The 13,128-nt window shown below is 29.2% G+C and overlaps 1 protein-coding gene across 24 annotated transcripts in view; it reads left to right on the top strand.

Annotated features, from left to right (window-relative positions):
- Positions 1-13,128, top strand: part of trol (terribly reduced optic lobes) — a 287,076-nt gene that overhangs the window by 239,653 nt on the left and 34,295 nt on the right. For all 24 annotated transcript variants that reach the window (XM_087151601.1, XM_087151610.1, XM_087151613.1 and 21 more), the window contains 16 exons: positions 634-859; positions 1,042-1,144; positions 1,817-1,890; positions 2,856-2,996; positions 3,076-3,276; positions 3,389-3,481; positions 3,590-3,673; positions 3,864-4,103; positions 4,337-4,450; positions 5,073-5,200; positions 6,247-6,333; positions 6,415-6,476; positions 9,198-9,304; positions 10,562-10,736; positions 11,867-12,148; positions 12,693-12,974. In XM_087151601.1, coding sequence (XP_087007727.1) covers positions 634-859; positions 1,042-1,144; positions 1,817-1,890; positions 2,856-2,996; positions 3,076-3,276; positions 3,389-3,481; positions 3,590-3,673; positions 3,864-4,103; positions 4,337-4,450; positions 5,073-5,200; positions 6,247-6,333; positions 6,415-6,476; positions 9,198-9,304; positions 10,562-10,736; positions 11,867-12,148; positions 12,693-12,974 — 2,399 coding nt within the window. The remainder of the gene's footprint in view (positions 1-633; positions 860-1,041; positions 1,145-1,816; positions 1,891-2,855; positions 2,997-3,075; positions 3,277-3,388; positions 3,482-3,589; positions 3,674-3,863; positions 4,104-4,336; positions 4,451-5,072; positions 5,201-6,246; positions 6,334-6,414; positions 6,477-9,197; positions 9,305-10,561; positions 10,737-11,866; positions 12,149-12,692; positions 12,975-13,128) is intronic.

Raw genomic sequence — 13,128 nt, forward strand, 5'->3', positions numbered from 1 at the left:
CAAGTGTAAGTAAAAAAGAATAGCTGGCTTACTTTCGAATGATTTATGACTATTTCCAGCTATATTATCTAGCAGCGCTTTTATTATTTTAAATTAATGATTTTGAGATTTTAATTGATAGAATACACTAACTGAATAATAAAAACTTAATTTTATTTTAAGTTTTTGAAAGTTTAATTTAAAAAGAAATTGAATTCTTATGAATGTCAAAAAATCAAACATTTTTAATCAGTAAATGTAAAACTATTTTATAATATATTATTGCAATTAAGTATGGCCCTTAAGTTTACTTTTATCTTTTGCATACGTTTTAATCAGTACACTATACTAAATATATATTATTTTTAGTTTAATTTTCTTTTTAGCAACCTCTTAGAATTTTTCTTTTTACTCTGTTAGATGTCGGAATTAATGTTTATTCATAGAGTTTTATATTAATTTAAAGTTTTATATTTATTTATGAATGAGCCTTCTACTTAAGATTGAATTATGTTGCAATGAGTTTTTAACTGAACAACTAAAAATGATATGATCACAATAATTGATTTAAAATAAGAAAAATAATTTTTTCAGTGTATTAGAACTTTTGTACAGAAAGTTTTACTCATTATGTAATTATTTTTTTCTCTATAGTTTAGCCGATGTGTCCTTCACCATTGCAGTTGATCGCCCAACAGAATTGGGTAGGGCATTAGCTGTTGAACAGTGCCGTTGTCCAATTGGTTACAGTGGATTGTCATGTGAAGATTGTGATGCTGGTTATACCAGGTCTGGAGCTGGTCTTTATCTTGGTTTATGTGAGCCATGCTTTTGTAACAGCCATTCCAGTGACTGTGATCCAGAAAGTGGAATCTGCAAAGTAGGCACTTAACAAAATTAGATTAATTGAGTAATTAATTTAATAGAGTTTAAATTTATTTAGATATTTTGGATGTCAATGTTTCTTATACAATATAATTTTTTTTCACTTGTCAAAGTTAATGCTAATGATTGTTTCAAAAATTTAAGAATATTTATTAATGATAAGTATTTTTTTCATAGAACTGCCAGCACAACACTGGCGGTGATTTCTGTGAAGAATGTTTATCAGGATATGTTGGTGATGCTAGCGGTGGCACTCCAAATGATTGTCAGCCTGCTATAGGTATGATGATCAATTTTATTCTGATATATTTTTATATTTGAGCTATTTTTTTAATTAATATTGAGGAAGTATTTTATTGAAATATTAAATATAATAAATAATAAAATTTTGGATACTTAAAAATAATTTGGTTTTGGTTACAGAGAGTTCGTGGTCTCATTGAGTATTTATTACGTATTTGAAATGAAGCGTTTGATAAAATACAATTTAATGTATGCTATTTTAGCCCATATCACTAATTTTATGTTTGATATTAAATCAAGCATAAATATTCTTCTGTTTACTAGGTTTTCGAATTTACAACTGAAAAAACATAAACAAAATTATAACGCATAATAAACTTATAAATGACATCTTTTTGCTTTCTTTTACTTTATTTTTCTTTATAATTTGAAATAAGATTTAAGTGAAAAGAAATTTACATTAAATTAATATTTTAATTAAGGGCTTACAATTTTCTTTTAGTTATGTAACATTAGTGTGGTGGAAATTTTTAGGACTAGTTTTTTTCCTTGTTTCATATTTTCCTTTTCCTGATATTTCTATTTTGTTTTTCGTTAATACTAATAATCACCAAAATTGTAAAATCTGCTCAAGATAGTAAATAGTAATATTTTTGTGGGATTTACTTTTATTTCTTTTGCTTTGATTTTATATATTCTGTTCCCACAGAAACTTCTTGCAAGTGTGATTCTCGGGGTAGTCTTGGCTTAGAGTGTGATTACCGTAACAACTGTCCTTGTAAGGTAAGTATTAGAAATATATTTACTGATGTGCTTAATATCTTAATATTCATTTTTTAAAAAGCAAGGTTGCTATTCTTCCTTCTACATGATTGTTTCCTGTTTTATTGAAAAAAATATTTTTTTCAGCTTTTTAAACTTCGCATAATTCTAAGTATCAAATTTCTGAAATTAATAAACAAGGACGTTATAGCACTTATTCACCATTCTTTTGCGCATTTGATACAAAAATGTGTGTTAATTTTTTATTCTAAAATTTTGAAATATAGATACATTGAACAAGGAAACTATCCAGAAAATGTACAATAGTGAGATATTTTATCAGAATTGATTTTTTGTTATAAAGTTTTAAGTTATTTATGATTATGAAGAAGAAAAGCTTAGTTAACTTTCAAAACCATTAATTTCTTTTAAAATTTAACTAAAGCAGTTATTCACTCATTTAAAATTTTTCGGTAAATAATAAATCAAGTCTTGTGGATAAAGATTTATTATTTTAAAAAGCTTTTCAACTAACTTTTGGGCAGTTTAATTATAATTATCTTTTTTTTTTCAATTGTAAGTTCAATAATCACCAAATTTACAAAATTGTGACTGATAGATTTTTCACTAACTAGTTGTTTTTCAAATAATATTTTGCAAAATGTAAATCTTTGAAACTATTTTCAATTGTTTTATGATTAAAAAATATCAAATCTAATTATGATTTTTAACAAAATATGAAGTATTTAGATTGACTTTTGATATCGAATTTTGATTTTTGAATCCAAATAATAGTAATAATAAAATTGTGAAACAGCTAACAGAGAAGTTATTCATAAATTTTTAATCCTAATATTGTTTTATTTCTGTATTCTTTGTTCCAATCACTACCATTTTTTCACATTGAACATAATTACGCAAAAAATTTTTTCACTCTTATGAATTTTGAAAAAAGAACTTCTGTTTAAAATCTTTCTCTTTTTTAGCCAAATGTTCAGGGAAGGAACTGTAATAGGTGTAAAGAAGGCTTTTTCAACCTTGAATCTCGAAATCCTGAAGGTTGTGCTCCCTGCTTCTGTTTTGGAGTTACACAGCAATGTAGCAGCAGTTCTTATTATAGAAGCCAAGTATGATAAACATTTGGAATAATTCTACAGTGAAATTAATTTTTCCTTTCTAGCATCTGAGCTTAATTTACTTTTTCAGATTGCAATGAGGTTGGAAGACCTTTCTGATCCATACAATCACAACTTCCAGCTAACTTCTCGATTCAGAACACGAACAATCACCGAAGGAATAATAGTTAACCCTAGTCAAAATGAAGTCAGTTTCACTTCTTTCCCAAGAGAACCTGAGCAGACAGAAACTTTATTCTGGTCTTTACCCGCTCAGTTCCTCGGTAACAAAGTAAGTGTTCCAAATTATCTGAATTTAGTAAATATGTATATTAATTCTGTTCAAATTTGCAATAAACCAGAATTTTTTTTTATTAAGTTCCTTATAAATTTCATTATTATAGTTGGCATCATATGGTGGCAAGTTGCGATATACTCAACAGTATTTAGCTGGAGATGGAGGCGATCTGTATGCTGATGCTGATGTGGAAATGACAGTAATACTCTTGATTCAATTTTTAACAATATTTCTCCCAAGGTTAATGTTTAGCCCCCCCCCCCTAAATTATTATATGCTGATATGGTTTTTTTCAATGTGATTTTAGGGAAATGGTATTTCTGTGTTTTATGTAAACATCCCTACTCTTAATCCCCAAGAAGTACGAACATATGAGATTGAATTGAGAGAGGTGAGTTTAAAATTTTATTTTTGTTTATGTAATTGAATATGATGTAATTTACATTGTTATGAGCATTTTATGTGTTTTTTTTTATCTTGTTATGTATTTTTTATATAGATTATCAAAGAATTTAACTTTTGTGCCCCCTTTGTTTTTACCGATTTGAAAGTGTAGTTTTTTTTTAAAAAAAACTCTCTAGACTAACTGGCAAAGAGTGGACTCTCGAGGACCTACATCTGCCACTAGAGAGGATTTCATGAAAGTCTTAGCCAATGTTGAAGCTCTTTTGATTCGAGCATCATTCCATAATAGGATGCACCAAACATTGTTGAGAGATGTACAGATGGATACTTCTGTACCACAGAGCACAGGTCAAGGACTTGCAACAGAAGTTGAACAATGTGTTTGCCCACCTGGATATATTGGCTTGTCCTGTGAGGTAAGTTTTTCAGTTTGAATTCTCTCATTAAAAGTTTATTGTATGGCAAATTGATTTTTGTTGTTTGTTATAAAAAAAGTTTTTTTTAAAAAAAAATTTAGTTTTGCATTTGTTTAAAATTATAGGATAATTTTTTCAATTGCTTAATAAATATAAGCTAATTTTTGTACATTTCTTTTGTTTTGAATCATGTTTAGATTTACATTTTCATGTTTAAATGGATATTTTTATAGGAATGTGCCCCTGGATATATACGAGATGCTAGTGGTCCTGGGCTAGGACGATGCACAAGATGCAATTGTAATGGTCACTCAGAGTCGTGTGATGCAACATCAGGCAGCTGTGTGGTGAGTATTAGTGTCAATGTGTTTAGATTATTTTATACAGTGTTTGAGTGTTGCATAAGATTGTTTTTATAAAAATGTTAATCAAGATACGTTTTTTTTTGTTATGCTGGTTAATACATAAAACCTTAAGAAAAATTTTTTTTCTAGGCTAATTGGTGGTACAAATATTTCTTAAAATATTCATTCTAGTATAAGTAAAATTTAAGTTGAAATATTTTTTTTAAAAAATGCATCCTAAAAAGCATGATGAAAATTTTAAAAATAGATTCCATGTTTATTTAAATTATAAGTGAAAGTTAACATTATAAAGTCATAAATGAGCTAGATTGCTGTAGGAGAAATGAAGATTTGAGACCATATTTGTGTCTGTTACAGCCATACTCAAAATTTTAGATACCATCTTTCACATTGATGTTCTTTTGTCTGAGTTTGCAAACATTTCTCTATTATACTTTTCTCAATTACTATCAAATTTAGCTCTTAAATCGCTGATCAATTCAAGATTCTTATTTAACAACATTTTTTTTTTAAATTATAGGATGTGTTTAAAAACCTTATACAAAATTAGGCATTATTATAATATTTAAGTTTTAATTGTTGATTTTTTCTTATTGACAAATAGAGATGCAGACATAACACGATAGGTGAAAGCTGTGAGAGATGTGCTGATGGATTTTATGGAGATGCAACCAGAGGTACACCGGAAGACTGTAAACCATGTCCTTGCCCACTTACTACACCACCAAATCAGTAAGTAGTTACATTTATATGTATTTGTTCATATAATGGGAGTACTAATTAGTTCAGTCCGTTTTTTTGTGGTCAAAAATGAATTTATTTTAGAACAAAATTAATGAACCGATTAATGAAAGTATTGTCCATCGCTGGCTACTACTTTTACCCCCCTCTCAGATAATTTTCAAATTCCATCTTGAAAAAATGTCTCATCTTTTGAGGTGATCCAAGTTAGGACCCAATTTTCGATTTCTGCGAAAGAAGTGAATCAGTGATCTGCCAAATCGTGCTGTATCCGTCGGAATAACCAGTAATCAGAAGGAGCAATGTCCGGCGAATAAGTCGGGTGCGGTAAAATGTCCCACTTAAGCTTTTCCAAATAATTTTCTGCAGCATGAGACCAACCTTTATCATGTGGAGGAATAACTTTGTCATGTCTTTGCTCGTGTTCCGGCCATTTTTCCTGATTGCACGCCTCAAACAAATCAATTGTAGCGTATACTGATCACCCGTGATGGAATCCCCAGGTTGTAGCAGCTCATAGTATGCAACACCATTCACCATTCTTGAAACGTCGAAACCATTCCCTACATGATTTATCAGTAGGAGCATTGTCACCATAAACTTCTACAAGCATTCAATGCACTTCAGCTGCACTTTTCTTTCAATTAAAGCAGAATCATAAAACATCCCGCTAACACTGCTTAATTTCCACGAAATTTGACATATTCAACAAAGCAAAAAACAGAGTTTTTGTAGGAAACTCAAAGTGCTGTTAACTGAATATTATTGACAGACGTCTAACCTCTCTGAAACCACCGAAACCAGATGTCACTATGAAACATTCATAACAGCCAGAGCCATCTTTTGAAAACGGACCAAACTAATTTGTACTCCCAATAATTAAATTGTTTTATTTAATTTTAATTGACTTATGTTATCTACTTACCTTGACTTTTAAGCTTTTATTACTTTTTTTATAAATTTAATAGTTAATTTGTGAAGCATAATATATTGAGTAGTTTAAATTGCATTATGTACTCTTAAATATTTTCTTAAAGATTTTCTTTGACTTGTTTCCTGGATAATGATGGTCAACCAACTTGCAATGCTTGTCCTGCTGGCTATATTGGCCGACATTGTGAAAAGTAAGCCTTTTTATTCTGGTTGCCGTTTATTTTTTATAATTTCATTAACACATGAATACCAAAAGATTTTTGAAATTCCAGATGTGCTGCTGGATACAGAGGAACTCCAGTTCAACCAGGTGGAAGGTGTGAACCAACTGGAGGTAATGATACATATTTGTTCAATTCATGAAACACAGTAATTACTATCTTTAACGTAAATATTTTTATAAATATTTTCTGATTGTATTTTTTAATTATTATTAAAAAGAGACATTTGTTTTGTTGCTGAGTTCAATTTCTGTTGAAAAAATTTTTGAGCTTAATCTATGGGTAAGACAGGAAATTTTCTTTTTGATTTTATCATTAGAAATGTTTGAAGTTCTTTTTAATTTTATTGTTACAAGAAATTATCTTTAGTAATTATCTTTCTGTGTGACATAAATTTAAATAAAATCTTCAGTGAAGTTACTAAGGAATAACTCTAAATAGTTTGACAGATAATGTGATTTCTTACATAAACTGTTGTCATACCAAATAATGCAGAATAATCATTTACACAAGAGTAAAAAAATAATATTAAATTACCAACTAAAGGAAAAATAAAATTTAAAAATATATTGATTTAGAGTGTATGGCAATCTTGATTTTAATCAATTAAATTTTAAAAGTTATTTTGCCCTCAGTAAATTATTTAAAAATTTGTATTGATATCTATATGTTATAGTTTTAGTGTTATGATTATCTTGATTTTAATTGATTGAACTTTAAAAGTTATCTTACTCTCATGAAATTATTTCTAAATTTTATTTGATAGCTATTCTTTTAATAAAAATGCCAAAGTCTTTTTTTTCTTTTGAATGTTTCATATATTTGAGAAGTTTGTTATGATTTTTTATATTAATAGGTTCAAACACCCAGCATTGTCTTCAGGAGAATATAATTTAATATTGTGGAACTCAATGTAAACTTAAGCTAAGCATATTTTTAAAATAATTTGTCATGATATTAGGAATTATTTTAATTTGGTAAATGTCAGTATTTTTTTTTTTTTTTGGTATATTTATAAGAAATATTGTATTGGGAAAATATTTTTAATATGGCATTGAAGCATTTATTTTATTTATTTTCATTTCAAAATATATCAAATTACATTTAAACTATATTTTTGTAATAACCTGAGTAGCATTTCAGGACCAGTTGAAATCAACCTATTTGTTGAACCCACAAGTCTCGTAAAGAAAATTGAAGATGATGCGATAATCCATTGCAATGTGACCAGTAATAAACCATTTAGAGTTATTTGGCTACATAACAATGACACAATATTTTCATCCCGGTCAGGAAACGTTATTAAACATACCGCCGATGGAAGCACCTTGCGTATTCCTAAAATTGCTAAACATCACCAGGGATTGTACACTTGTCGAGCCATATCTAAAAACAGAAGTATCCAGAAAGTAGCAAAGCTTACAGTTTTGGGTAAACCCTATAAGGATATTTGAATCTTTGGCACTGTGTAGTGCTTCTGTAGGCAACAAAAATGTGTTGCTTCTAACAAAACTTCTTATTGTCCGCAATGTAGATGTGTTTAGATTGTGTTTATGCACCGTTTTAGTGTTTAAAAATTTTGTTTACGTGTTTTCCTGTTTTCTGGTTGCCATGTCTGTTAAAAATCCAATATGTGAACTTTTGATTGTTGTAGGATTTGTATCTTTTATTTCTGTGTCGATCTATATTTTCTGATCTATCTGCATTTAGATGTATTTAGATATGTTTTCTTTTAGTATCTTCTACTTCTTTTCATTCTATTTGTATTTTATTGTAGCTACTTTCATTTAATTCAGTGATGAGATTTAAACTATACACACATCTCTGTTATGTTTTTAAACTTTTATGCATGTGCTCGTTCTTAAAGTGCCCTACATTCGAAACTCATTTAAAAATGTTTAAATTATTTAAAAAAATCAAAATTGTTTGCAATTAAATAGCACAAAATTTTAATTAATATAAGGGTTTATTTTGTGGTAAGAGACAGAAACTAGATAATTGTTTTCTATTTAAATTAATTTTAATGTATGTTGATCATAACTTTTAATTCTGATTTGTGATTGAAAAATAGTGGGTTATTGGTTGTATATTGATACATATAGGGTATAAATAAGCCTCTTTACAATTATAAACTAGTTATGGAGGAGAAGTTTCTTGAATACAAAGCTAAAATGTAGTAACTAAGCAAGTAGCTCAAGTTGTAAAATGTTTAATAATCTAATTATATAATATTTACTGCCATGGCTGACTTTAAAATTTTTTTTTAAAATTAAATATAAATTATATGTATGTAATATTTTACAATTTATTGTACAAATAAATTACTGATATAATTTTGTGAGTAATAATTATTCACTCCTGAATAAAAACTAAGTTTAACCTTAAACATAATTTTTTTTGAATAGATAATTCTTTAACTTTTGAAGTGTAAACTAGAGTAAATTATCAAAATTGCATGATCTCGTTGAGGGAAATAATTCAACAAAATTTCTCCTCTTTAATGTATTGTTTTCTAAACATATCTAAATTGCATTCAGGTTTTATTAATATATTTTAACTTATTGACTGAAAAAATGACTATTTTAACACTAATTTTGTAAGTTAAAGAAATTATAAAAAATATTTACATTTAACTTACTCATCACTATCAATAACTTCCTGTTTTCTGTAACATAACTTCTTATTCTAAATGGAGAACTAACAATGAACCAAACCTTACATTTCCTTTACTAACCAAGCTTTGTGCCAAAGTAATTTTATTATATTTGTGAGTTTACTTGTATAAAATTAAAAGTTACTCATTTGAATTTATCTTTTTTTTTTCAATTAATAAGGTGTGAGTCCAACTATAAGAGTAAGAGTGGAAGAACCAAGAACTCAACGTGTTCCTGTTGGAGCAACTGTTACATTTAGGTGTACTGGAGTCAGCCAAGTCAGTGATGTAAGTATATAGTACCATTTCTATACTTTATATTCTCTGCTATTCTTTATATTCTGTTCTATGCTTTATAGTCTGTTTTATGCTTGATAGTCTGTTTTATGCTTGATAGTCTGTTCTACGCTTTATATTCTGTTCTACGCTTTATATTCAGTTCTATACTTTATATTCTGTTTTATTTTATTTTGTTATTTTATTTTATATTGTTATTAATATTTGACAGTTTTTCCCAGTAACTATACTTTCTATTCTGTTCTATATTTGATATTTGGCAGTTTACCCAGTAAAGACATTTGTAAGAAACACTGAAAATTTTGGTGCTAAATAGTAAAAAGAGACAGTAATTAAGATTTTTTTTTATAATCATGTAAAAAAAAATTTTTTCATCTTTAGGTTTTTATCAAGTACTCTTATAGTTTTTTTTTCTTTATTGTTTTAACTTTTTCATAAGATTTTATTTTTATTCCGAAGCTACCTTTTTTTGCTCCTGAAAATAAGGTAATATTAAAAATTTAGGTTTTTTATGCTCAAGAAGTAAACCTTTGCCACCTTGCCAAATACGATAAAATTTTAAACTTTGGCAAATTGTGGTTTAGCGAATTATTTTTTTCCCCTGGAAAGAATGAAAAATATATATTTAACTCACTCCTCAAAATTACGTAAAAATGAATTTTTCTAAGCAAATCAGTATTTTTTAATCGATTACAGTAATTCTTGTCAGATGTGAAGTGACTCAGAAATTTGGTAATCTGAAATTTTAGCATATCGGGAGTTAGGAAATTTTCCCGCATTCTGGATAGTAGAGCTTCTAGTGCACGCACTTTATATTACTTATTTCAGTACAATATAAGTATTGAGAAGACTATTAAACAGTATCTAGAAACAATCAATTGCTTTTGTAATAAATATATAGTAAAATGTGGAGTAACAAAATATTTTATTAGCAATAGGTTTTGGTAGAGAATTAACACAGACAAACGTAGCAGCCTCTTTATATATATATATATATATTTCTTTGATCAGAGACTAATTTTTTACATTGAAATGGATGATTTAAAAAAACTTTAAAATATTCAATTTATTAATTTTTGTATCCATCAATCCTACATGATTTTAATTAGAATTCTAATTCAGTCTAATTACAATAATTTCAATGTTGATAGTTTCTATCTTTTAAAATTTTAACTGTTTTGAAATTTAATAATTAACAAAACTTTTACACTCAACTATTTTATCTTATAAATTTTCATTGCTTTTTAGGTAACATACACTTTAGTTTGGACAAAAGAAGGTGCAGCTATGCCAGCTCAAGCAACTGAAGCTAGTGGTGTATTATCAATACCAAATGTTAGACCTGAAGATACTGGTACTTATATTTGCACTGGATCTGACCTTACTAGTGTTGCCCAAGATCGAGCAACTCTGTTAGTTGAAGGTATATTAATCTCCTTTTCTTTTAGTAATTTTAGATTTTTGTTTTCTAAATATAAACGTCCATAGTCTTAACATGAACACTCAGAGGCTTTGAAAACGATTTTATTAAAAATTCAGAATTACATTATATCAATACAAATCTGTTTCATTTAAGTAGCTTTGTCATCTATAATTTTTAATAAATTTTTTTAATCAGTTTTGGATTTGATCCTTTACATTAAATTTAAATAAATTTTAATTTTATTACATGTTTAGATTCTCAATCTGTGTTTGCAATAACAAGGATATTTGGAAAGTTGCTTATGTTCGATGCTTCGGTGACACAGTTTTTTAGGGCATTGCTTTCATCACTGGTTCAAGAGCTGGGGATAGTGAGTTCTATCCTGACAGCCTACAAACAACTGGGATGTATATGCAGCAAGGTGTACGTTTAATCTGTTGTGGTTGAAAGTCGTCTCATTGGTTGTGGTGTGAAAGTTTAAAAAGTGGGTTACCAGCTCAGACACTGTTCAAGTTGTCTAACCTAGGTTTATAACCATCATTGAACAGCGGACCCAATTTTTTGAGGTTTGTGACTATTAATGTTCAACTCCGTTGCCTTGTAATTTTGAACCCAGTCTAGAAAACAAGGAAACTCCTGAATCAAGTATTGGGAGAAAGTTGCCTTCGTGGGGGACTTTTTGAGGCAACTAACCCGCATTTGCATTACATGGAGAGAAAAAGCATGGAAACTTCCCATGGTTAGCCTTTAACCGTAACTTTGTAATTTTGAATCCAAAACAGATGACAAAAAGACTCCTGGACCAAGTATTGGGACAAAATGATTCTAAGCTGCATTCGCATTATATAAAGAGGAAAACCACGAAAATCTCCCACGATTAGCCCGACGGCAAGGGATTCTAACCCATGATCCGCCTACCGCTGATTATATTTTACATCAGCACTGTGGTAGGTGCAAACCAGATGCAGAATTCCTATCGACCAGCCATTGCTAGGATCAAACCCTGGTCACCTCATTGATAGGCGAGCGCTCTAACCCCTGAGCCATCACGGCTCGGGCTAGGTGCTTTGCCATGGTTGGGTGATGATGATGTTCATTGCTTGAAATTCAAAATTTATTTTATTTTCTAGGCACAGGAAGACCAACACCGCCCAGAGTTACAATTGAACCTCATTTCCAAGAGGTAAAAGTTGGTGATCCAGTAGAGTTCCGCTGTGTTGCTGAAGGATTTCCTGAGCCACAACTTCGGTGGACTGGTGGTCGTAACAATCAGCTCAATCCTCAGGCTACTTTTGTGGGTGGCTTTTTCCGCATTCCATCTGCGCGAAAGAGTGATGAAGCTGAATATTTCTGTTCTGCCACAAATGCTGCTGGATCCGAATCTATGAGAACTGTTTTACTAGTGAAAGGAGGTATAGTAGTTGTCATAATTTTTGGTGCCAAAGCTTTTTAAATTAAATAAAAGAATTACCAATAACAATTAATACAGTAACAAAAGAGATAACTAATATTACCAATGTCCAACAACAAACACTAATTATTACTTTTTCAAACTTTTTTTTTCAAACTATTTAATTTTGAGGTTGTGAAGGTTGTAATTTTTTAACAGAGTATAATGGAACATTGAGTGGTATTTATATGGTATCATGACATTACATGGTGGAATGACTTGTGACAAATACTAGTTCTATGTTTTAAATCTATGAAGACAAAAGTAGTGTCTTCTTTTTTAACTTTTTTGCTTAAATATTTAAAGACATTAAATTTTGTTAGTTGAATTTATACATAACTCTATATTTAATTTTTTTATTTAAAAATAATTCAAGTAGTTTGTTATTAATGTTTGCTATTGTAGAATAAATATCTCATTAATCTGTCAAATGTTTTTATTAATCTGATTTTTTTTTAAAAACAAGCAAATATTTTTAAATCATGATTTGTCTCATAAAATTCCAGATGATGTAGGAGGTGGGGAAGAACCACAACTGACTATAACACCATCTACTTATGAAGCTCAGAGACTGGAAACTGTGAAATTTCAATGCCGAGTTACTGCCTCTCCGACACCTTCCATCACATGGTCGTTCTCAGGAGGTCAGTTACCTGAAGACAGCAGTCAAATGGGTGGTGTCTTGACACTTCCCAGAGTCACAGAGACTCACCAGGGTGTGTACGTTTGCACGGCAAGCAATGTCCATGGAACAGCCCAGGCACAAGCTCGATTACTGATTGGATCCCGTATGTCTCTTTCTTCTTTTTTTTTCATTATTTGTAAAAGTTTGTTACTTGGAATACATTTGCTACGAATAATTTTTTAAATGTATTTTCCATTTTTATTTTATTTCATCTTTCAGAAGCATTTAATGTTAATAGTAATTAAATAATTCATTGA

The sequence above is a fragment of the Parasteatoda tepidariorum genome, chromosome 9 (genome assembly GCF_982258835.1).
Source record: "Parasteatoda tepidariorum strain Cologne lab strain chromosome 9, Ptep-v5.0, whole genome shotgun sequence".
Lineage (NCBI taxonomy): Eukaryota > Metazoa > Arthropoda > Arachnida > Araneae > Theridiidae > Parasteatoda > Parasteatoda tepidariorum.